Below are 26,728 nucleotides of genomic sequence, written 5' to 3'. Positions count from 1 at the left end.
TTTAGTGTTTAAAGGATGGATGTTTGTCATTACCAGAAGAGCATTGCAAAAAAACATATTTTTTGTCTATGTACCAAGTGTTTAATTTTCAGATGTTTTCTCTTTGTGAAAACATTTGTGTGAGCAGATGTGTTGAGATGACTTTTCTTTGTTAATATCGCAGTCCAGAGCATAATTTCTCACTGACTTCAATATGCTTTTCACTATTCAATTAAAGTTATTTTGAATGTTTTTTTTATTATTATTGGGTAAGATTTTATTTTCGAAGTGGACCCACACATTTTAAAATGATTTTAATGCTTCATTTCATCTCAGTGAGATAACAATATATGCTTGGAGCCACTCAGAGCATTTTTGGGTGGATCCAACATTTTATTTGCAACTCCAGTTATGCTCAAATGTCAGCACACTTATTTTTTGTGTGAACTTAGCTGTGTTAATATGAGAGGAAAAGTCACTAATTGCTCTTCAAGGTCTTCTAGTCAGCCACTGTCAGAGAAACAATTTTTAGTAACATTGGATAAACCAGTAGTTTTGTCTTCTCTACTGTGATTATTAAAGTCAATATGCTATAGATTTGACTGTAAGTGAAGTGGGAATCTTTTCTTCTGAAAAATTTGTTCTGTGGCTTTGTTAATAAAGTTCTGCTGGCTTTAGTATCCTCATGTTCCTTTTAACTGTGAGTATAGAAGCTGAGTTCCTCCTTAGCCTTGAATAACTTGGTTCTGATGTCTCCCAGAAAAATGTCCTAGCAGGTAATTAGGGTATTTACAGCACAATGATGGAAATTAATATATTTGCTTGGTGTGAATTAATGAGTAATAATTGGAGTAACAGCATACTTAAACTGCAGTTCAGAAGTGATGAACATCTTGCAGTATATATTAGGAGTTACTTATGAATTTTGTACTAAGTAACACTGATCCAAACTGAGGAATTGAAGATGGTTACCCTCACATGTAATAATTTTTAATTTTGTGCTGTGAGCAATAAACCCAGTCTTGACTGTCACATCTATCAAACAGGCTAACAGAGTGTTGTTCTGGGAGAACAAATAAAAGGAATGTGGGAGACTGAGATTTTTTTCTTGTAATATGTGATGATCTATTTATCTGTCTGTCCTAACAGATAAGAGTGTTACAGAAATTTTGCATTTTAAGTGCCAGCCATACTAAGAGTCTTGTCTGTAGCAGCTTGTAACTGTTTTTTCCTTTAATTAGGATATTTCTGCTAGAGATTTCTGAAGAGAGGAAAGAAAGCATGAGAATAACTTTTGAATTTGCTACCTCTTTAAGGAGCAGAAACTTTAATCTTTGACAGTTTCTATTAGTTTAAATAATAGTAATCAAATATTTTGCTTCATAGAATCACCATGGTTGGAGAAGACCTCCAAGATCATGTAGTCCAACTGTCCACATACTACCAGTATTTTCCCATTAAACCAGGGACCTTAATACAGCATCAAAATGTTTCTTGAACACCTCCAGGAATGGTAACTCAACCATTTCCCTGGGCAGCCTGTTCCAGCACCTAACCACTCTCTGAAAGAGGAAATTTTTCCTAATGTCCAACTGGAACCTCCCCTGGCACAACTTGGGGCCATTCCCTTTAGTCCTATTGCTGATTACATGGGAGAAGACTGACAACTCCCTTGCCAAAATCTCCTTTTGGGTAGTTGTAGAGAGCAGTAAGGTCTCCCTTGAGCCTTCTCTTCTCCTGACTAAACAATCCCGGTTCAGACATTTCTCCTATGGTTTGAGTTCCAGATTCCTCACTAACCATGTTGCTTTTCTCTGGACACGCTCCAGGACCTTTCTGTCTTTCTTGTAGCAAGGAGTACAAAACTGAACACAGTACTTGAAGTGCAGCCTCACCAGAGCTGAGTACAAGAGAACAATTACCTCCCTTCTCCTACTGGCAACACTATTTCTGATGCAAGCCAGGATGCCATTGGCCTGCTTGTCTATCTGGGCACACTGCTGGCTTATGTTTAAGATGAGCATCAACCAATACCACCAGATCCGTTTCTTCCATGCAGTCTTCCAGCTACTTTGCCACCAGCCTGTAGGGTTGCCTGGGGATGTTGTGGCTGAAGTGCAGGATGTGGCACTTAGTCTTGTTGAACTTCATCCCGTTGGCCTCAGCCCAGCCATTCGGCCTATCCAGATCTCTCTGTAAGGCCTTCCTACCCCCAGGCAGTTTGATGCTTCCTCACAGCTTGGTGTCATTTGTAAACTTACTGAAGGTACACTCAACCCCTATGTCTAGATAATCAATAAGATATTAAACAGGATAGGCCCCAGTACTGACACCTGGGGAAAACACCATCTGTGACTAGTTGCTGTTGACTCTGTTTGCCACCTATCACTGGCCTGGTCATCCAGCCAGTTTTTTACCCAGCAGAGTGTACCTGACCAAACCACAGGCTGCCAGCTTCTCCAGGAGAGGCTTCCTTGTTGATTTCCACTTTGTGTGGTGGTGTTCACTAGTTCCATGAAAAAAAGAGCAAAAGGAAACCAGCCTTAGCTCTTTGCACTATACAGGCGTGATAGTGCATTAATGGTCTTTCATTTCAGCCTTAAATTGTTTGATTGCATTATGATTGACAGGTGATAATACCTGTCAGTGACCTGTCAGTCAAACTGCACTCTGTATTTGGTAACAGTTGATCCAGGAACATCTCGATGAAAATTTTGTAGTGTTTTCTTTTTCATTTTTTTTTTTTTTTTGGAAGATCACAATGAAGTCAGAGTGCAGATACTGCAGTATGCAGTAGGTGATCTCTAGAGTTCACTTCCAGCCCCTACAAATCTGTGATTCTGTGATTAAACGCATGACCAGCCTGCGTATGGTAGAAACAGCTGCTTAATCTTAACATTGTGACTGGAATAAGTATGATAAAATAGCATTCATTGGTTTAACGGACTGGACAACTTGTGAACAGAAGCTGATGAGAAATATTGGTTCCTTTTTATTCTAAAATAGTAGGAAGTGTTTGTTGCACTGTTTCTTGATTGAATTACTGTTTGCTTTCTTTCTATTTTAGGTTATGGACAGACTGGTCCCATGGTTCAGAGAGGTGGATATGACTCCATTGCAGCTGCCATTTCTGGTCTCACACATATCACAGGGCACGAGGTATGGTGCTCAAATATTAAAATCAGTAGAATATGTGACATACTCCATGTACTAATCACGTTGTGGTGTGTTAGCTAGCCTTTGTTAACAACTCTGCTATATATACCCTCCACAGTCCAGCAAGAGGCCTTATCTCTGTGGATCCAATAACATGGTAGTACTGTTGCCCGTGAGGTATCTCACTCTGGCCTTAAAAACTGTCAGTGCCTGAGAAACAGAAAATTGAAGAAAAATGGTATTCTAAATTTCTAGTGAATAAGTTATCAATACTTAAGCTAATCTGTGTGACTTTCAATTACTTCATTAACTTTAATAACTTAATTAACTGCTGGATAATGGAAACACACTTGTGTGGAAAACCTCACCAGTGCGTTGATAATATCAAATCCATCAGACTTTTAAAAGATGGAATTGTGAAACCATCCAGATAACTTTTAACTTTTCAGTCATCCTGACAGAAAATTTGCAGAGGCATTAGCCGCTCTGGAAAAGCTTTATTTGCTGCTATTCCCACTGATATACAAGATCATACAGCAATACAGGAAACATTACAGAGATAGCTTAGTATCTGGATTACAGGGATACATGGAATATGTATCATTACCTCAGAGAAAAATGCTGGTGAAATAGGTCTTTTCTTAAGCTGTCTTTGAATCACCTGCAGGTAATGAGGTCTCCAAATGTCATTCTCTGAGAGAGAGACAGTGCTACAAATCTGTTCTCTGTGTCACAACCACTAGATAGTTGTCTGTGCTCCTAGTAGTCTGGAAACAGTAGTGGAGTTCTTTAATGTATGACTCTTGCATGCCCTGAATAAGCAAGCAGTGCATCAAGTTTTGTTAGCTGCAGTAGACAAACTACAAGATTGGGGAGCAGAAAAATGGCATCTACTTACCTCAGTGAGTTGCTTAATTTTAAGGTACGTCAATATATAAGTAGATTGGACTGAAAGGAATACCTCTTATTTATTTCCATGGAAACTAAACTGGATACAAAGAGCAAAATAGCAGTGTTTGACAGAGCAAATTCTCAGTTATGAAACATTATTTTTCAACATAGTCACCACCATTAGCTAATGAATTCATGAACTCATTCTATGAACAAGAACCTGCTTGCTATGCTTGTCAAAATCTACACCAGTGAAGATGACCCACTGTCACCACTGGTGAAACACACCGCCCACCACTTCACTGTGCTCAAATCCACTGTTTGGTCTCCATAAATGTTCAGAAAGCATTGATTAAGGTCAGTGTGTGCAATTTTCTCTGCATGGATGAATTCAGTGACTTTTGTGTGCACTCCCATATCAGACATCATTCTGTTTGGACTGTCTCTCTGCTGCCATCTATGTCATGACAACAAAATGTAACAGAATATTTGCAGGAAGGTTTGAAATCTGCTGCCATGACACCAACATCCACCTCTGACATCAAGGGCCATCATAATAGAATAAAAGGCATTGCTTTCATAGCAGCTCTTGTATTTACAGCTTCTTATAAAGCATATTAAGAATAAGGTAGTAAAATGATTTTCTGTACCTGATATTTCTAAAATTGATAGAATTCATAGCAGTAACAGCTGCATTTTTGATAAATTGTACTCTATTTCAACCATCTGGCTACTATTTTTATATCTAAGAAAGTTTTCTGTTGCTGATGACTTAACTTCATTGAATACTGAGCAGCCATGCCTCCAGTCAGTGACACTCAATACTACACTATGAAATCTCTGTATAACCAGCACAGGAATTTGAGTAAAGCTTAAACCTTCATTAATTTGATCACATATATAACATTCTTTTCCTGCAATACTTTATATGACACTCACTTCAAGGCAGAAGAGTGGTCACAGTGGAAATGTGGGTTTTTTTTTGTCTTTTTTTACCCCGAGTTAAGGCCAGTGGTATCCTGGGATGCGTTAAGAAGAGCATGGCCAGCAGGTCAAGGGAGGTGATCCTCCCCCTCTACTCTGCCCTGGTGAGGCCTCACTTTGAGTACTGAGTCCAGTTCTGGGCTCCCCAGTACAAAAAAGACAGGGATCTCCTGGAAAGAGTCCAGCGGAGGGCTAGAAGATGATAAAGGGCATGGAAAACCTCTGTTATGAGGAAGAGCTGGAAGACCTGGGCCTGTTCAGCCTTGAAAAAAGAAGACTTGGAGGGGATCTGATCTATGTCTATAAATATGTAAGGAGTGTGAAGCAAAGGGATGAGGCTGGACTCTTCTCTGCAGTGTGTAGTGGTAGGGTGAGGGGAAATGGCCACAAACTGAAGCATAGGAAGTTCTGCACAAATGTGCATGGGAACTTCTTCACACTGCAGTTGATGGAGCACTGGCACAGGCTGCACAGAGGGGTGGTGCAGTCTCCTTCTCTGGAGATGTTCAAGGCCCACCTGGACACCTACCTGTGCAACATGGACTAGGGAGCTGCTTTGGCAGGGGGTTGGACTCAGTGATCTCTAGAAGTCCCTTCAAACCCCAAATTCTGTGATTTTGGTAGTGAAATAATTAAAAATGTCATATGAAAGTGGAAAGTGCCAAAATTATAAAATATCACATTTAACACATGGAATAGAACTCTGATTGTTTGAGATATGGGAGAAGATTCCTATGTGAAGAAATTTTTAGTATCTTACCTTTTTTCATTTTTTTCTAAGAAGTAATTGTTACTGTAATGACTTAATGCTGGCTGGTTTGAAAGACTTCAGAGCAAAGTTGTCTTGTGAATTTTGAAATCAAACTATAATTTCTGCAATATTGAAGAGTTAAAGGCACAAACAGCTGTAGTGGTGCTTTTGTTGACTAAACCAAACCTATTTACTGTTCAATGCTATCTTTAAATCATGTTTTTATGTGCAGGTAGGAAAATCTGCATGGAATTCCAACTCTTACATATGTACTTGATTACCTCTGTATTAAAATGACACCTGTGAAATTTGAAATTTTAGTGTGTATGAAAACTTAAAATGTGTTTTATATAAATCTGTACCGGAAATTCATTTTGAAATGAAAGTTGATGCTTCAGGCCAGATTCAAATATTTATTTATCTTTAACTGTAAATTAAAATATGCAAAAAGGACTGATGACAATTTTATTGTCCTGGAAAACATAATTTATGGGTACTTTATGAGTTAAATACCACATTCAAGTTTCTTATTTGATGAACAGAAAGCTTTTACTTTAACATATTCTGTGTCAGATGAGTTTTCCTTTTAAAATTTCATGAAACTCATTAGGGCAATAATTTGAACTTAATTAAATAAAAATAATAAAAACAATTTGGATACAAGTTCCTATCTCCAAGTGGGTCATTACGTACAGTGCTAGATAGCTTTATGTTGTTGCAGCATATTCAGTAAGCATTTTTCTTCCTTGCTGAAAAAGACATTTTTTATTTTACTGGACACAAGACAGAAAACATGATTAGAATCTACAGTAGCAGAGGGACCATTCTTCAGTTTAAAAGCAAATGACAACAAACAAGTACACATGGTATATAGCTCTGAGCTGTTTGTAAAAGTATAGCTGTTGCTGGTTAATATTAGCTGCAGCAAGCTATTTCCTATCTATAAAGACTACTGGACTTTTATTAATACTTTTACTGTGCATGACATTTCAAAACAATTTCCATTTCTAGTGGATCTCTCCTTGTACCACTGACGTAAAACTGGGAAGAGAAGTTATGAAAAAGAAATTAAAAAAATCAGGAATCTTTCAAAATATGTTGGGTTTATCGTGAATGGAAGTGTAACTAGTGAGCAATAGCAAAGTATAGGGTCTGATCCACTGGAGTGAACTTCTGTATGTTCAAATGTGCAAAAGATAATTCCTGGGGCTGCCCCTAACTGGGCTTCAGCCCAACTCTTTCTCTCTTACCAGAGGTTGTTTTGTCCTTTTACCAGAGAACTAAAATCACTTCAGAGTGGGTGAGGATAGACTTTTTTTTAAAACAATTTATTTGAAGAAAAGCCATTGTATAGATCCTTGCTTTGCACAGGAAGCTAGTGTAATGTTAGCTACAGAAGTACTGTGGTGCAATAAGTAGTTTTACCAAGGAAGAAAGGTATATCTGGATGTGCAGAGCTTTATTGTTCACATAAAGCAGCTTCGTATCTCTTGTTCCACAAGCCAGAGGTGAGAATTTAAATGAATCTGTTTCACAGTAGTTAGATAATGCATTCTGTCACAAAAAGGCACAGGTGAACATTAAATTTTTATTTATGGGGGAGAAGGATGATAGCTGCTGAATTATCTTTTTGAGCATATTAAGGAAGTGGAAATTGTGCAGATGCTTCAGTAAGCCAGTGTTAAAAGTAGCATAAGCAATGTAGTGCTAGTAGTTTGATTTCTCAAGTATGGGAGTGTTCTGTGAGAGGAAATTGTGAAAATGTGTTCTATAAATAAAGGTTAACCTTTTACTGAAGTCAAAGAAGTGATAGCCTTGAAAGATTAGGCAAGTTTGGACTTGATGAAGAAGGTACTGGAATCAAGGATTGAGAAGAAAAAATACGTAGCAGTCTTAAAATAACAGTGGTTTTTATATCTCAAAGAGTAGTTTTCTCTGTTGAGAATGAAATTAATTATACTTCAAACATTTTGGAAAGTACTTCATACTAAGGAGGCTGAGAGGCAGTGAATCAATGTGATTCTGCTATTCATATAGACATTGCCTGGCATAATATGCTGTGGAAATCCTTTAGACCTTTGGCTTCTGTTTTGTTGTCTCTAACAGTATCTCTTTCCTTGAAATATTTGTGTGTTGAAGTACTGATCATATTAGAGTGAAAGTAGCATAACAGTCATTTACAGTTTGTAGGCTTTGCATGGATGCATGGAATATCTGTTTTTCAAGGGTAGCTTTTATGTTTTGGTTCATTCAAAGATGCTTTTTTCTATTGTTGCTTGCAATGAAGAAACATAAACTTGTTACAATGAGAACTATGGAGAATGTACTGTAATGCAGTAATGCATCACTTATTTTCTCTTCTTCCTTTTCCTTTCCTTTCTGTTTTCTGTTTATTTCATTTATGGTGTTGTCTTCCTTTTCTTTAGGGTGCTGAACCAGTTAGAGTAGGAGTAGCCATGACAGATCTTGCTACTGGTTTGTATACGTGTGGAGCAATTATGGCTGGCTTGCTTCAGAAATATAAGACGGGGAAAGGAATGCACATTGACTGTAATCTCTTGTCATCTCAGGTAGGTAACAATTTAATCAAGGCTTTGATCTCCCAGAGATAGAAGGCAGTTGTAATAGCTGATCGAAGAATAACAAGAAGGAATTGTGAAACCACCATTTCCCAAGAAGGGATGGTCTTGGTATTGGGCAATGTAACTACCAGAGTAATTGAATGACTTAAACAAAATTGACCAAAGTTGTCAAGTCATCAAAGATCAAGTAATCTAATCTGGAAAGCCTGACTCTGGAAGCAAAGGAATAAAATGGGTCTGAATATGCAGCATTTTCTCTAGACACGTTGGAGAGAAATCTCAACAAAATTGTTTCAACAAAATTAAGACAAATCAAAGATGTTTTGATGATAGCAGCTGTATCGTATACTACTTATAATCAGAACTTAAAATTGTATTTGAATAGCTGTTACGTCAAGATTCTTTATTCTGATTTTTGGCTTTTTTAATAGACTCTTGTAGATTAAAATTTGGCATTTTACCAAATGCTGAAAGTAGAAAGAGTTAAACTATGTATTGGTGCATCCCCTAATTCATCCTACTTTGTCAGCACAGTTGCCCTTAGAATCTTTTTCCTTGTTTAAGGCAGCTTTGGCTGTTAAAAAAAAAAAACACAAAAAGCGCTCTTATCTTTGTGAAATTTCCATCTCAGTTCACATCATTATCCTTTAGGGCCACTTATTGTCAAATACAAGAAAGAGAATGAACACTCAGCTAGATATTGGTGAATTAAGTGTGTGTGGTATGTGATTTTTGGCTTTTATGTGCTTAGCTGAAGAAGTACAAAATGGTGAAGGGATGGTGTTTATATATATGCTTTCCATATATTATTTTATTCTATACTTGTTATTAAATTGTATTTATGTAAAAAGTACTAAAGGGTAATTCCATACATGGCATAATTGCAAAATAAATTTTTTTTTTCCTTAAAGTCGGGTAAACTAAACTGAAGTATGTTGATATTTTGTAATGGAGTACATGTATAAATTGTTAATCAGAAAAGATGTATTTTGTTTTAGGTAACCTTACAACCTCAGTCCAAAATTAACTCTAGGATGTTTGCCTAAGACTTTAATAAGCGTGTTTATTTAATTGGAGTAAAATATTTTTGGATGAGACTGTGGGGTTGAAAACAAACCAGTGTGATCAATCCCATTAAAAACATTAAAATAAACGAAGAAAAATGTAGCTGACAGATGAGTCTCTCTGAGAACACCTAGTTATTCTGGTTTGTTTTCTTTCTTTTTTTTTTCTTTTCTTTTCAAAACTGTTGTTTACTTGTGAATCTTAAAAGGTCAATGTCATCACAGATGAGAAAAGTAGAAGAAAAACCAGTAGAAGAAAATCTAAGTAATTAGTGTAAGAAAAATTCCTTTTGGTGCTTCTGCTGGTTGTGTTTTAGAAGGAAAGTTTGTCAATTACTGTGGTACAATCAAGTTATTCGGAGGGATTATGGTTTTACATACCAAGGTGAGATATCTAGGACAAGGTCTTCCTCATTAGTTGAGTCTTTAAAATGAGTGAGCCTTTGGAATCTCTTGTGGATACTGTCAGAACAAGGAACTGAAACTTTAGATTTTTAGTTTGTTCTTGTTGCTGTTGATTGTGGGATCTAGTTGCCAAAGAGTTGCTTCCTCTCCTTCAGTGTGAGTTTCACTGGAGTGTAGTTATTTTTAATGAGAAAAAGAAAGAATCCTTTTTTCTGTGTGTTAAGCAAAAGTGCTGCTGTAATGTCCTCCTATTAAGTTATGAGAGCAGGGACATGTATGAAACTTTTTGCTTCTGTCAGTGTTTCATAGCTCAAGGCTGAGCTAATATGCATATACTTTCTGTCTATCCTATCATGCTGAACTGGAACTCTGATGCAAGATTATATATATGTATATAAGAATATATGAGCTTATGAAGTATCCTATAAGTAATACCCACCTATTAATAATATCTATCTAGTAAGTGTATATTATATTCCTTGAGCATTATTAAGGCCTTTTAAAAGTCACTATAGCTGCCTTCTACTACTTAAAGGCAGCCTAAAGGAAAACAGGAGACTATTAGGGGGGGTAGTGACAGGACAAGAAGTAACGGCTTTTAAATAAAAGAGGATATATTTAGATTAGATATGAGGAAGAAATCATTCACTGTGAGAGTGGTGAGGCACTGGAACAATCTGCCCAGAGAAGTTGTGGATGCCCCATCTCTGGAATCATTGAATGCCAGGCTGGATGGTGCTCTGGACAGCCTGATCTAGTGGGGGATGTGAAAAAAAAAAAAAAAGAAAAAGAAAAAAGGAAAAAGGAAAGCAACCCCCACAAATTAAAGCTCTTAAATATATGAAAATCCCTGAACAACAATTGGATTATTCTATAGGAAAACCCTGGTATGCTCGTGACCATCTGTATCTGTGCTATCGCTTTTCTATATGCTTTATAGAAGAAGCGAGAGGATTTTTTTTTTTTTTGCAGGGTGATGCTTTTGATGTTAAGTTCCTGCACAGATATGCTAATGACAAAGAATGCTGAAGTGAATTCAGCTATCGGTTACGCTTTTTAAAGAACTTTCTCTCTGACTGGCGTGTTTGTTCATTGAATTGTTTTGTACAGAAAAAATATGTGATAAATGAAATCCTGTTCTCTTACAAATGTTATTTTTAGAACATCTTAAAAAGTCATTTATTTCAAAAGTTATATATCAGACTGTTTTGTCTAATTGCTTTATATCAGTTTGTGACTATGAAAGCAAATTTCTTTCTGTACAACAAAACAGAATTCTAGAATTTTATTGAGGAGATTCAGTGACCGCTAGGATGTGGTTTTGCAGTGAGCACTAACTTTCAGTATCTATCATCTATAAACTTTTAACCCATGTCATACAATTCCTTTGAAATTTTTGACTTTCAGATGATTTACAGTTGTCAGCTCCAGACCTTTCAGCGTCAGCATCTAAATAGTGTCCTTTAGATGATGCTAGTAAATAAGAAGGAAGTGGGTTTTGGATTTGGTTCCAATTATGCAATTGTGCCTTTTCTTCTGTTGTGGCTTAAAAAAAAAATCTCTTGGAAGTTTTAATATCCTTCCTGTATTTAATTGCAACCAGGCTCCGATGAATACTGTACGAAGTTGGTTTCTCTTGGGCTGAAAATCTGCAAGAAGTATTTTACATTTAACGTTTCTGCAGTCTTGGAGTGCATTGTTTTTGCAGATTCCATAAACAGGATAATGCAATTAATATTGTTTGTATTATATAATTGTTCATTAGACATTTCTGTGCTTCTTCTTATTATGTTTTAATTTGAATTTGTTATAGGAAGCTTCATCTTCAGATTTCAAAGTGACCCTAGAAAAACTTAGCAGATTGGCATAAGTTATTTTCTATATCCTGTCTCTATGCTTTAGCTTGACAGTCAGTTTACTCAGAAAACATTGAGGTTTAGAATCTATTGTTTTTTGTTTTTCTGGATCATTTTTTCCCAAAATGCATCTGTTTAAGGCATATCTATTTCAAGTGCTTTGAGGGTCTCCATTAAAAGTTTTCATGATGTCTTTTGCAAATTGTTAGTTATATTTGAAACTGATACTGATTGCGTGCTGCCTGGAGGTCATATATGGCATCATAGGATCCTTCAGCAGTTAACTATATGAGAAATAGCAATTGTGGAGCTCAAATGCTGTTCAGGTATCTTGACAGTAACGTGTTGCTTTCCTGCCCAGTAAGTTACAAGTTTTCTGAATATATAAAATAAATCTGCTGTTCTAGAGATCATAGTTTCTGGTAATTTTAAGAGCCATCAGCAGGACTCTTACATAGTTGTCTTGCTTCGGCTATGGTTTAAATAAAGAATTATTTTTTACAAGATTATGAACTGGCATCTTGCAAAACAGTGTTCTGAAAGAAAAGTGGGTGTGGTCTGTATGGAGACATTCTATCTTTTTCACTGCAAGCTCTGATTTGGAAATCTAAATTTATGTATTTCTTTAGATTATGTATTATGTATCAGACACTTTTCTTGGAGAAAATATCCTAAAAATTTCAGTTGAGGATCTCGTTTAACACAGAGCAGAAGTTATCCTTCAGTGTTTAATAATGCACAGAAAAAATAAAAACAACTATCTGGAGTGGGAAAGACAGAGAATCTGAAGACAAAGAAAGTTATTTCTTATAATGAGTTTTTTATTTAGATGACCTTTGAATAAAGGTATAATTTTGGAAATGATATTAAGATGTTTATTGTAGTTTAATACCAACAGATCATATTTCAGGATCATGCTAAGTATTTGGAGAAAAAGGATATCCTGGCTATTTCAAAGTATATGGCGAAGATATAAGCAAACAATAGCAGAATAAGCACAGATCCTGCCTGTGGTACTGGATATAGCTCTGGGATCCCTAGCACAAGAAGGGCATGGACCTATTGAACCAGGTTTGGAGGAGGCCAAAATGACTATCAGAAGACTGTGAGAGAGTTACAGCTGGTCAATCTAGAGAAGACAGGGATCTAAGGAGACCAGTAACTAAAGGAACATCCTGCTTTCAGCTAGGATAGAGTTGTTTTTCTTCATAGTGTCTGGTATGATGCTATGTTTTGGTTTTAGGAGAAAAACAATGTTAGTGTCATGCTGATGTTTCTAATTGGTGCTGAGCAGTGCTGTACAGAGCCAAGGCCATTCTTCCAGTTTTCTCAGCTTTTCCTACTGTCCTTCCAGTGAGGGCCTGGGGGCACAAGGAACTGGGAGGGGATAAAATCAGGACAGGTGGTCTAAACTGGCCAAAGGGATATTCTGTATCATACCACGTCATGTGGGAGGAAAGTTTGAAAAAGATGGGAGTTTACAAGGCTTCCTTCCACTGCTCAGGGATTAGCTTGGCATTGGTTGGCAGATGGTGAGCAATTGTGTGTGAATCACTTGTTATATGTATTCATAAATATATTTTTTTCTCTATCTTATTAACTTGTTTTCAAATCTCAACTTTCTTTTCTGATTTTTTCCCCTGTCCTGCTGGGAAGGGGAGGAGTAATCAAAAAACTCTGTGATGCTGAGCTGCCTGCCTAGTTAAACCACAACAAGGGGCCTACAGATGAGATGAGGAGGGACTTTTTACAAGGACATGTTGTGAAAGGATGGGGGTAATGGCTTTAAACTGTAGCAAGGTAGGTTTAGATAAGATGTTAGAAGGAAATTCTTCATCGTGAGGGTGCTTTGATACTGGCACAGGCTCTAGGGCCTTTTTCTGCTGCCTAGAAGAGCCATGGAAGTGCAACCTTGGAAGTCTTCAAGGTCAGGTTGGATGGAGCCCTGGGCAGCCTGATTTAGTGGGAAATGTTTCTCCTGTAGTGTTAGAGCTTGAGGGTCTTATTTTCTGGAAAGTAAGTTAAAGAACTGTAATTTGATGGAACAGGTTTCAATTTTATGTCATGGAAAATTGTAAATAAGTAAAATTAGTGATTTCTATGTGCTGTTGAGCCTCTGGAGGTCTAATAAGCCTTGACAAGCCTTTCATTTTTGGGAACAATCAATGGAATGGTAACTGAGGTTAAAGTAGTGCTTTATATGTGACCATCTCAGATAGCTCTGATTGGCTTTTTTTAATTTATTTTATTAATAAGTTGAAATAAAGGATAATGCTGGAACAAATATGAACTAATGACTAATTTTCGGTCTGATGACATTTTGGCTGCCATGTCTGTATTCTTCCATGTTTCTGTCATTCTGTAGTGTACTGTTTCCAGCTCATGAGTTAAATTGCAAACTATCCTGGTTTCAGCCAAAGCATTGTTAATAGTATGCAGATATTTTGGTTGTTGCTGAATGGTGGAGCATGCCTAGGGCTGAACTGGGCCAGGTGTCAGGGAAGAGCTGCCACCATGATGGAGCAGGGCAAGGGTTGTGGTGGGGCCAGGACAAGTTTCTGAATTAGGCTGAGGGTTACTCCATACTGTGTGACAGGCATCTCTGCCTAAAAGGCAGATTTCAGCTACGTGTAAAAAATGCCTTCTTTGGAATGAATATTTGTAGTACTAGATTGCTATGATGAAAATTATATGAAAATATTTTGTAACTTCATTCAGGCATACTTAATTTCTTTTTTTGTACTAATAAAGTTATTTTCTAAACCTAATAAGGACAGATTTCCTTTTTCAGTGAACCCTGTACAAAATTGTCACTATTCAAAATATATTAGCATGTAGAAGTGCCATATTTTGACTCTGGATGCACTGGTAATGCTAACTCATTCATTTCTTTGGACAGTGTTTTTTTTAAACTTGTATGTGGCTTAATAACTGAATAATTTAACCCCCCATAGTTCAAACCCATAGTTTTGTGTTGCAGACAACATTGCAGAGCTTAAAAACAATGTGAAAAATTAATTTTGTGCCTTTGCAACATTTGTGCATTAAAATATGTGCTATTTCAATCATTTCATTCAATTGCACAAGTTTGCTTCTTGTATCATCCCTGTTGTCCATTTGCACATAAGTAATTAATGGGCAGTGTTGAAAGACCTTGTTGTGTTACAGCTAATACTAGTATTGCTCTGTGAAGTAACACTACTGTACATGACTTCTACTACCCATCTCCCTCTATTTCTGTATGTGCATCAGGAGATTTTTTTATTGCAGCCTATGCAATACCAGTTGAAAGTAAAGGTTCCTCTTAAAATCTCTTTTGTTGGATTTTACTGAAAAAGAGATTCTGGTAAAATGAGGTAATGCTTTGCTTGTTGATGGCCATGTCTGCTAGTCATACAAGATGATTAACTTCATAGAATTGTAGAATCCTTAGAGTTGGAAGAAACCTTTAAAAATCATCCAGTCCAACTCCTCTGCAGTGAACAGGGGCATGCACAGCTAAATCAGGTTGCTCAGAGCTTGATCCAGCCTCACCTTGAAAGCCTCTAGGGATAGTTGCCACATCTCCGGGCAACCTGTTTCCACTGCCTCACCACCCTCACTGGAAAAAGTCTTTTTCCTTATATCCAACCTAAATTCTAAGACTTCATTTGGAGCAAACAGTCTACTCAATCTAGCTGCTTTCTGTGTGTAGAAATTGTGACTGTATGTTTTCTCTTTGATCTATGTAATCTCTTTTCCTACAACAAAATGGCCTTTTTGTATTAAAGGAATGAAAGTTATGGATGGACTTCTGAATCATTCTGCAAGGGGAAGTTGCATGACAGAATGTCTTGAACATCTTGAAATATGTTTCTTGAACAAATCAGGATGATTAGTTATTTAGATCTCCACTGTCTTCATGTTCCATTATTAACAATTTGATATTTCCTAGCATTTTCTAGTTGCTACAGTATTTAACTGATGTATAATTTGAAAGAATGTTCATTTTTAGAAGATACCAGTGTTTCAGCAAGTGTCTGAGCTACTGTTGTGCTCTGGGCTGGTTTGAGGAAGACTCTCAGTAAAATTCAGATGCCCTGAAAACCTTGTTTTAGTCACTGTTCCATATGTGCCTAGCCTTCTGGTTTTATGTCTTTGTTGCCTACATTTTTTAATTCTTTTAAGTTTTAATAAAAAATATTTATATAAAAAGAAAGCTTTTGTTGCTTACTTACATTAACTATACTTTGACATACATATTATTTTTACATACAATAACTATGTATTTTGTATGTGGCATAAGGCATTTTTTCTTGACGGCCCAGGCGTGCCACAAGGTTGGACACCAATGCAGGCTGTTACAGACAGTAGAGGTTTGACTGTGATAACAGTAGTGGAGTATTTGCACATTTCTCACCCAGCCAAGAAGTCATGGCTTGTTTCTACATACCAAATGAGAAATTTAAAAATATATCTTAAGCTATTGAAGTTACCATTATGTTTGTGGAGGGATGATGACCCACAGAGTGGATAATAATGGCTTTGTCAGAAGTTGTGCTTTTAATTTTTTTTTTTTGTATAAACATTAATGCTGATGAAGTGAAGATCTGTGCTATAGATGTACTACTATCATATAGATGTACTAGTATAGCACTATAGATGCTAGTTAGATGTATGCGTACTTGTTTGTGGCACTGTTTCTAATCATAAGATCAAAAATGAGAAGTGCTTTAATACAACTCCTTTTGGGTGTTGGCAGCTTTGCATGGAAAACCATCTTTCTTACTGATTCAATAAAACAGTAGAATCCTTCACAGAGTGTGTGTGAAGTCCAAATTGGAGCCTCTAGGTACTACCCTGTTGCAAATAATAAGAAACATTGCTATAGTTGTTTTGATGCCTGTTCTCACAGGTAATTAATTTGTATATGAGTAACGTCTGTTTGTCTGGATTTTTTTATTTTTATTTTTATTTTTTGCGTGTTTTGCTCTTATTTTTTTCTCAACTATTGTATTTAGCTACAGCTTTTAAGCTCAGATTATTCTGTATTTTTCAAGTATGCTTGCAGTTTTTTGCATCTGTAGAAGCCATACTAAGAATTCGGTCTGTGCTGTTTTGTGCTGTTTTGGTTTGTGCTGTTTTGTCAATGAAATACAGCCAGGCACTAACAGAATTAAACCTTAAATGTTTTATGTTATAATATTAATTGTGTAGGTTCTCTGTGGGAAATGCTGCAATTAAGAAATAATATAACAAAATGTATTACAATATTTTAAACTGTATAAAATGTAGCAGAAGAAACTTTTTGTATGTTACGTTTTTCATGGTCTTAGTAAAGCAGTATAAAAACATAGAAGGCAGTGCATTTATTCTTTCTTCACAGAAGATGGAGAGATGGGAAAATGATTTTAGAAGTGTCAGTTGTTGTTAAAGTTGTCTGATATGTCTGTTATCGGAGTCTGGTTTCAGTTGCTAACAATTTTGCCAAAGTTTTAACTGTTTTGGCTGATTTTTTTATGTCCTGGAATGGCCAAAAATTGATTTGTTTTTTAAAGTTACTGTTAAAGTGATTCATCTGTTTCCAGTAACAAGTTATGGGAAAATACATGGATGGTCATTTTTTCTTTTTTTTCCCCTGAGAAACTCAGCGTCTTTATTCTTTGGAGTGGAAACTTGAAATTCAGTGGATGAATCATGCTTGTTTTAAGGAATTGTCTTTTGAAAGGAACCCAAGATGGCAGAAGGTGCAATGTGCACAACATGTGGTGATGATAAAGGCCAACAGGGACTCTCTAGGAGATCCAGTGGTGTGTTTGGGCTGCATATTCCCTAAAAAGTTACCAGTAAATTTTAAATAAGTACCTACTATTTAAATGAATCTGAAGTTTAGTAGAGGAAGTAGTATATGACCAAGTGATTGAAGTTCTTCAATAATCTCTTTTTTTTTGTTGTTGTTGAGTTACAGATTTCTTAGAACTGTTACTGGGTGATTATGAAGCTGAAACAGGAAGTTATCATAAAGTTATAGAGTCTTAAGAGTTGGAAGGGAAGTCCAAGTCCATCTAGTCCAAATCCCCTGCAATGAACAGGGATACCACAGCTAGATCACACTGCCCAGGGCCTTATCCAGCCTCACCATGAAAGTCGGCATTGATGGGGCATAACATAACCATAACACTATGTAACCTGTTCCAGTGCCTTATAAGTGATTGAAATGGTAATTTTTATACTTTTCCAGGAAAATTTAATTAGTATGTGGTTCCCATTAAGAAAATAGGATTGATTTTCCTTTTATAAAATATTCATTTCTTCAACTTTACAAAACAAATTTTCCCTCTTTTGTGTCAGAGCTATTAGATTGTATCATCAAGATTTTTATTTCTGATGCTTCACCTAAAATTCTTTTAAGTGATATGTTTATACACATATTTGTAGTGGGGACTAAGGAGATAGGAGTCCCTTTGCTACTTACTTTTGCTTATAACTGTGCTGAATTATACTTGTTTTTGAAATTTCAAGTCCCACATCTATTAGCTGCATTGAATCTTTGCTGTTGTTAATACTAATTGAATTGTAATCAGCAGATCTCTGCTGCATGCTAAAGCTGTGAGAAGCACAGGAATATTCATTTTGGTCTTCTCTAGTTCTAAACAGCTAATTAAAAAATCATTTGTAGATTGATTCTTGTTGATATGTTTTACTGAACTCAGTTCTCTGCTATGCTAAAATGTCTTGCTTCTGTGAAGATGCTTCCATATCTCTGTATTTACATAGTTGAAAGGTTTTTTTTTTTTAATAAAGCAAATCTAGTTTATAGGCATCATTTTAGTACTAAAGTGCTTTCATAGCAGCATATTGAAACTTAAGCTTGTTTTGCTCTTTTATTTTCTTCACTGCTTATAGTTCATGTCTAACTTAAGGTTTTCAAATATTTTGCCTTTGTTTTTTTCTTATTGGTAGTATTTCTATTGTTAATAGTTCATTAAGCATCCCCAATGCATAATTTCTGTGACAGTGTTTTACTGCATGCCATCATCTGAATAAGGACAGTTCTATCAAATGGTACCTTTAATCAATGAGTCTCACAAGCTGCATGTGGTTACTGGCACAGATTTGGGTACTTTCTTAAATGTCTGAGTGGAATGCTCTAAAACAGAATCTAGTGGGAGATCTATTTTAAAATTGTAGCTATTGATCCATAAAGATTTTATTTCCTCTTTATATAGTTGTATTGGTGGTTGGGATTATTCCATGTGCTGGTAATTCACCAGAAGTTTCATTTTGTGAAGGAGGAACTCACTATCATCTAATGGATATTTGCATTAAAAGAATCAGCATAAGTAGGAAGAAAACTGTTTTCACCCAGAGCACAATGTTCATAATGTGATCGCAAACATTTTTTTGGAGGGGTAGAGACTCTAACAGCAAACCTTAGGATACACAATCATGGTCTTGCATTTTCAGGTTTCTTCAGACCTCTTCAAAATCAATCATGGAATTTGCTGCTCTGCAAAACACAGATTGAAAGCAACTGCAGCACTACAGCCTATGGAAAAAAAAGGAAAATAATACAGGACAGTTAGGAATTCAGAATTCAGAGTAAGGGCAGACCTTTGCACAGATGTAGGGATATTATTGATGAATTCATAAGACCTTTGTCTTTGCTGGCAGTGACTTTGCATGCTTACAGGCAGGACTGTCTGCCTGACATATGGATGTGTGGCACATTCACGTTATTTTTAAGTTCCTGCTGAACTCTAAACTCCAGGCTAGGAGGGAGTCCCTTGTCTGCCTAGGTATAAGGCTTGTGAGAGCTTGTGGCAATGTTGAGGTCTCTTCTATGGAAGATTATTGGCCTTTCAGCAGTATTAACACGCTGAAAGTTTTCAGGACGATTTTCCTTACAGAGCTATAAATTAATATTTGAGTTACTAGTTTGGTAGTATATTGTACAATAATGATCTCTACTGCTGTAAAGTACCCGTCTGTCTAAGTTCCTGGAAGTCTGTATGTCCTCTCTAAGAAAAAGCAAATAAATAACGAGGAGAAAAAAATAAAAATCTACTTGGATAAGAATCACAGTCTTATTAAGATACATAGCAGTAAAATAGGCACAGCATTGGAGAATGAAGGAAGTAACAAATCTAATTAAAATGTTTTTTCTCCTCTTTCTGGTCTTCTTTGGTTGTTCGTGTACACTTGTTGAGCGTGAACATAAATAAATGATGAATTGATTCAGTGAACTCATTGTAATAAATTGTTTGATGTACTATCTTGGAAAAAATCTTTTGAAATTCTGTCTCTTTTCTTTGTCTGTTCACCTTGTGGCTCTTAATATCTTGTTTCCCATCTGTCTGATTCTGTCATAAGCTGAGCATAACTTTTCAGACTTTAATGCAGGTCTCTTTTTGTTCTGGTTTAGGTAAGTATATAACAAATGTGTGATTTGGCCATCAATGGTAACATCAGAAAAGAATCTTAAGGTGTGTTCCCTTCTGTAGAGATGTGATTATCCATATTTATGTATGTAATCCATCTCTGCAAGCAAGTGAAGACAGAGATGTCTGTATTATTCTATAAGATATGCTTTAATATTACCATTCCAAAGATTACTTTTATGGTTCTCTTATTACAGAAAAGAAAGATGTTTCAAGAAAGCAGTTTGAAATATAGGTTAAAAAAAATATGTGACTGGACAAGTATTACGGATAAATCTTCAGTTTGAGAAGTTGGTTGTAGCTGTTTTGTGCAGAAATTGTCTTTAAGCTATCAGTTCTTTCCTGAGTCTTGAAATACAGGGGAATTTGGAGAAATATTTATTTTGTTAACAGCATTTTTAAAGAGGATATAATATATGTAGAAATGTTTTTGAGGTGTCATTTTTTATGTTTTTAGTTGAGAAGTTTGCCTAACCATATGAAATAGATGGATAAGTTCTGGGTTCCTTGTAATCATAAAATAAAAGCAATGAAATAAACAATAAATGCTGGAAGATCTTGTGGATAGTGCTATGTCAGTGAGTGTAAAGCTTAGGTGAGATCAAGGAGTGTGATCTGAGCCAGGAAAAGAAACAGGGGAAAAAAGCAAAATGGTCCTGGGACTGCTGTAACAGTTTAATGAGACAGTAGGAGTACCAGCAAGTGTTCTGCTAAATTCATTAGAGTTATTACTAGTGGGGCAAAATGCCACAAAGTTTACTCAACTAAGTATGTTTGTGCATAAAACACAAAGTACTGAAATACTTACTTTGATGTGGTCAATAGAAGTTTATTAGTATAATAATGATGATAATAAAAATAATACTTCCTTTTGGCTGGATGATTTGACCATAAACAAGGTATGCAACTCAGAAGAAATTCAGAAGAAACTGGAAGCCTTTTTTCCTCCAGGATTTACTGAAGAAAAATTATAAACAATTTCACCAAGATACATAGACACATGTATTAAAACAAAAGATGAATGCATTGGCTGAAAGGGAGCTGGTTTTCAGACAGGCCTTAACATACTTTAGGTAACTTCTAGTTCCATATATGCTCAGTCTTTGCCCAACTTCCTACTTCCCTGGTGTTTCTGGCTATTGCTGCTGAAACAAACCTTTGAGCAGAAGCTTTAGTTGTGTAATTCCAGTGCCTAGTGAGTGCAGCTTATATATTCTATTGTGTTGGGTACAAGTGCTTTGGGGAAATGTGTACCTGTTTCTTTTCCACTATTGAAAGAATTGTATGCATCTCAAACTATTTGCAAAACTGTTAAAAATAGTACATATTTTAAGGTTAGAAGCTTTCTTGTGGATCATCTGTTTCAACAGCATGATAAGTGACATGACATCTCAACTTGTTTGAATTCAATATCGATGTGGTAGGATTTCTGTTTTGCTCAATTTTAATTCTTTGTGTCCTTCTCACAATTAAGATTAATCTAGCATTTCCATCCAGAATTGGGAAAAGCTAAATAGGATGTTCTTGTGTCTTTAGCCTATTGTAGTGGATGCTTCTCACCTGCCAGTGGAATTTGTAAATGAGAGGAATTAATGAGGTTAGGATATATGTTATTAAGACACTTTTGTATTAATACACTTTTGTAACTCAACTAACTGCAATAGCACGTTCTGTGTTACTGAGGAAAGTTTCAAACCAGAAGGAAATGTCCATTCTACATAATTCCCCAGATCCATTCTCTTAATTGCTGAGATTTTCCAGCGGATCTCCTACTGAGGGCCAGAGTAGACATTGTTTAACATTTTAGCTGGATGAAGTGACACTGTGATATAATAAGCTGCAGCTGAAACCCAGCTACAAAGTGTTTTCCAACAGTTCTCATGAGCAGGGCATTGTATTTGTAGTTGGTAGTGTTTTGGCAGCACTTAAATTCTCATTTGCTTTACATTTTCCTAGGTTTTCTGCTAGACTAAATCAATGTAAACTTTATTTACTGTTATATATTTGCTTTAAATGTTAAACTGATGCACTTGTTGCCTTTTCAGAGCACATGAAGAAAGGAAGAGAAAATGAGTTCTTAAGTTTTTTAAGAAATTCTGATATAATGCACATATTATGGGTGGCTTTGAATTAGTTACTATGTATTTTGATGTAGATTAGTAGTTACAGAACAATGTAACTACTTTGGTCATTGTATCAAACTTCTATTTTGAGGAGATATCTGAAGAAAATAATCTTGGAAAAAAAAAAAGTCACGTGGCCTACTATGAAGCCAGAAATTTTACTTTCACAAGTATTCAGGTGTGAAACAAAATGCATTATCTGATGAACTGATGAAAACCTCACATGCTAATTTTAATGCTTTAATGTTTTCTTGTGACTAAGAAAAAATCTTTAAAGACTTTTAAGACTTGATTTAGGCATGGGACTGAGATTCAGGAAATGCAACTTCTAGCTCAAAATTTCATTGTGCTTCTTTTCCTTTCAGTATTTGGACACGACACTTTTGCGTCTGTTGGCCATTCTGTAAAATGTTTAGGGTAGTACTGCCTTTTTTCTAAAGGCTGTTTAATGCTAGATTTTCCTGGTGTTACTAGTGTTATGGAACCCTAATTTTTGTACTGTATGAGTTGTACTTATTCAATCACAATCACTTACTGAATAACTTTTTCAAGCTATACATAATACACAATATATAAAAGATGCTTTTGGGACATACAGTATTTTATCTTATGTACATATGAGGCATTGCAGATACACCGAAATCTCAAAGAAGTTGCCAGTGAAATTTGAGGTTTTTTTTAATATTTTACTTTTTTTCCATTTCCAGGTTGCATGTCTTACTCATGTAGCAGCTAATTACCTTAATTGCAAAATTGAAGCAAAACGCTGGGGTACAGCTCATGGGAGTATTGTTCCATATCAGGTAAGCAGAAAGCATTAGGGTTTATTCTGTTTTTGGAATTCATAATTTTAAGTATTATGAGGTCGAGAACTAACAGACTTTTCCCATGACCTACTGTATTCTGTAATGTATCTGAGTGTAGGTAGGACAAGGTTCTGTTGTTCATTGTAGTTTCAGCATTTTGCATATTTCTTCGTCAGCAGTAGATTAGTAACAGAACACTGAAATAGATCAAAAGGGCTTAATGAAATTGGATGACTTTAAAGCTTGCATGGTGCCTAGATTTTTTTCATCTGACAGAGACAGCAGGTTTTCTTCTTTTTTTCTAATTCTTCTTTCATTTTAAGGATGATCTGACTTCAATGCTAGTCACAAATGTTTTTTTTTGTTTGTTTTTGTTTTTTGTCTCCGTAACTTATTTACCTTGTGAGTTTCCAAGAATAATCTTAAGGGACTATGAAACTATGGAGTTCTTGCATATTAGACTTTTTCCACTGAGTTTCCTGCAAGTCACTAGAGCTCAGTGAGACAACAGGTTGGAAAAGGAATTACCCAGACCTCCAATCTCTGCCATGGAATTCATAGCCTGCTACATCTAATGAAGGGTTGAAATTCCTTAAAATAACATGACCTTCATCATATAAACAAGCAGAGGAAAAAAATGTGCTGCAAGCTTTATCTTCTCACTAGTATGGGAAACTCTTTGAGTAAACAAAGAAAATTTTGTTCTTTTATAGCTAATCATTTTGTTATCTTGATGGGGGTCATTCTAGCTTAGGGAGATTTGAGCGTATATGCTTAATTAGTCTATTCTTTTTTCCATAGTTTTTGGCACTTGTTATCAAAATTCACGTTTACAGCTAGGCAAAGTTTGGATTTTTTCATTTCTGGCCAGTGTCCTTTAAATCTTGATGATGATAGTTCCCAGCATTTCTCTGGGACAGCTGGCACCTGAACACCACTCAATGTCTTTTTGTTAGAAAAAGAGAGGAACTCCATGGCAAACATCACAGACAGGCCTTCTCAGGTATAAAACCCAAATCAGTTGTTTTTGTAAAGATGTTGCTGACTTGAACCAGGTGACATTTTTTTTTCTTTTTAGTACATGCCACTGCATAGTCAACTATCAATTTTTGGACCTGCTAGAGTAGATTTGAGATTACCTCTGAGAGTGATGTGGAGATATTGCGTCTGTTTTTGCAAGGCTGATTTTGATCCTACAGCATTGTTGTCTCAGGTGTACTGCTGCTGCTCTGGTCAGCACAGCAGGATGTCAGTATTCTGTAGGACTAGCTCTTCATGGAGCTGTGTAGTGCAAAGTGACCCAGCCTTACCAGGCATCCACTACCCAAGTTGGAATGTGTTTCTGTAATGTGACCTTTTGGTGTAACCCTTTTTGAACTTTGGTATGTTGAAAGTACAAAACAGATCTGAAGTGTCTGAAGTTTGAATAAGCAAAACCAAAAACTTGATTAAACAAAACATTTTGTCTTCACCCTACTGCATTTTGTTGAATAAATTAAGCTTGGATTCTTTCAGCACCTTTTGCCACTTTTTTGTGGCTTGTCTAGCTTTCTATCAGTAGCTTTCTATCAGCTAGCATGGTTATAATTTTGATGGTGACCTTAAATTTATTGTGCTTTCTAAAGTTTCTAACTTATCAAAATTCATTAGAAACTTGAATTAACCTTCACTGCTGTAATTGTATTGCCTTCATAGTTGCTTGCATAGCTCATTTGTAGTATAGTTTTACAACAGAACTCTGAAACTTGACATTCATTTCCCATTAATAGTAGTTGAATGAATTGTCTTTTGCTTGCTGAATTACCATGTGACTCTCGCAGTGCTAGTTTTTATGAATAAATGTTTCTTTCAAGATATTTTGGCCAAATGAATGGTAACTTATTGAATAATAAAATGACATTTCAGGAAATTGGTCTTGCTTATAACTCAGGACAAGCATGTGGTAGCAAAACGTTGTTCCTTTCTTCCTATGGCTTCAGCCTTATTTTACTGTCATTTGCTGTAGTTTATACTTGTACACTGGTAGTGAATTATAAGTTTGAAATGATGCAGAGCATGAAATCCTGCTGAAAAAATGTCAGTCTATTATAAATTTTGGAAGCATGGATTATCATGGAAGATGCTTTTGTAGACATTAAAAAGGCAAAATCTAGATATCTGTGACATCTTTTTGTGACAGAAATCTGATCAGTCAGACTAGAGTACCGACCAAAACCTAATAAAAATACATGTGGAAAACATCTTAAAATTACAAATTTAGTACTTAATTTTTCTCTTAATTGTTGTGGTAAGTGTTCTAGTAATCTGTTTAAAACAGTGAACAGCGTATGCTGAATGCTATTGCAATTTTTTTCATTGAGTTTCAATTTCATACTTTTGACAAGAGTGTCTTTGCAAATGGCTTCACTTTCTTTCCTGTTTACAGGGCCAAATTTAGCTTTGTGTATATATTCAGATTTTTAATTTCACTAATTCCCTCATTACTTCTTGACTGTAACACTAGCAGCATAATTTATCCCTGAAATGTGTTAACTCTCATCTGAACTTGCTTGCTTTCTTGTATTTAAAACTAGGTTTTCTGCTAGGTGTTTTCTTTGCCAAAATTACCAGTAGCTCCTTCGAAAATCTAGTCCAAGTAATGGGCCCTTAACCAGAGAGATGCAGACTTTGCTTCAAAAGAACTTTTTTATACTCAGGATTTTTCTCATTTTCTGACAGTGTCCTCTTTTAACCATGTGAAATATTGAAGTTTTTAGTTCTGCTTGCTCATCACCAGAACTCAAAAGAAAGAATTTTTGAACTTCTTTTCTGTGCACAATGTCTTTCATGGTTTATGTAAATCTGTCTGTATGGAAGCTTGCCAATCAGTTTGCCAGGGTTTTCACTGAAAGCAACCTTTGCAATGTGGCACAAAGGTGAAGAAATACAGATTCTAATTTATAAAAGAAACCAAATGGTATAGTTCTGAACTCTTCATAAGAAGCCATCTGCTTTGGCCATATCTTGCTTGAATAGACCACCACTTTGATCTCGCTAAGAGGAACAATATCTTGAATGTAACTAGATTCCAGTTTGCTTAGCTTCAAACGTTAAAACACAAACGTTGAGTTCTGGTCTGTATCTTAAATGTAATTAGAACATTTTTTAAACAAGTTTCTATAATGAGACAGGTTGTTTAGCTACAGCTGCACCATGATTATCCAGAGGAAATCAGGAGCTTAAAAGCATCCGGTTTACATAAATGTGCTGAGAAGTAAAGTTGTGTTACTGTCTTTCATTTGGGGTGATAAGGTCTTTCCTCATTCTCATGGTTTCACCAACAAACTGTCTTACCTGTAACATGCCTGAAATCTATATGCTCACTTGTTCATACTCCAGTTGGAATACTGGGAACAGATACATTCTCCTCAGAAAATCTTTCGTAACTGGCATATTTACAGGCAGCTTATCACCCTTCCATCAGCCACCTGGACAACTGGACAGCACTTTCACATGCAGACTTTTAGGTAACAGCACAGGATTGTTTGCTCTTGGGCCATAACAGTAAAAGTTGCTTTGAAAGCCAAGAGACCTAGCTTCTACAAGTCTCTCTTCTCCATCTACCCTAAAATTCTCTCCTAAGTTAGTTCTTAGTATTCTCAAGGCTTTCTCAAATATCCTTTACATTTTCAGAATGTACAGAAGGCACATCCTTCTGCATAGAAAGTGGAA

The 26,728-nt window shown here is 36.0% G+C and overlaps 1 protein-coding gene across 1 annotated transcript in view; it reads left to right on the top strand.

Annotated features, from left to right (window-relative positions):
- Positions 1-26,728, top strand: part of SUGCT (succinyl-CoA:glutarate-CoA transferase) — a 324,796-nt gene that overhangs the window by 36,339 nt on the left and 261,729 nt on the right. Inside the window, exons 7-9 of the mRNA XM_065752744.1 lie at positions 3,047-3,138; positions 8,188-8,331; positions 22,919-23,014. Of these exons, the coding sequence (XP_065608816.1) occupies positions 3,047-3,138; positions 8,188-8,331; positions 22,919-23,014 (332 nt within the window). The remainder of the gene's footprint in view (positions 1-3,046; positions 3,139-8,187; positions 8,332-22,918; positions 23,015-26,728) is intronic.

The sequence above is a fragment of the Cyrtonyx montezumae genome, unplaced genomic scaffold (assembly GCF_038088225.1).
Source record: "Cyrtonyx montezumae isolate F1298 unplaced genomic scaffold, pur_monq_1.0 scaffold_8, whole genome shotgun sequence".
In the NCBI taxonomy this organism is placed as follows: Eukaryota; Metazoa; Chordata; class Aves; order Galliformes; family Odontophoridae; genus Cyrtonyx; species Cyrtonyx montezumae.
The sequence above is the reverse complement of the archived record's forward strand: the minus strand, read 5'-3'. Positions and strand labels throughout refer to the sequence as shown.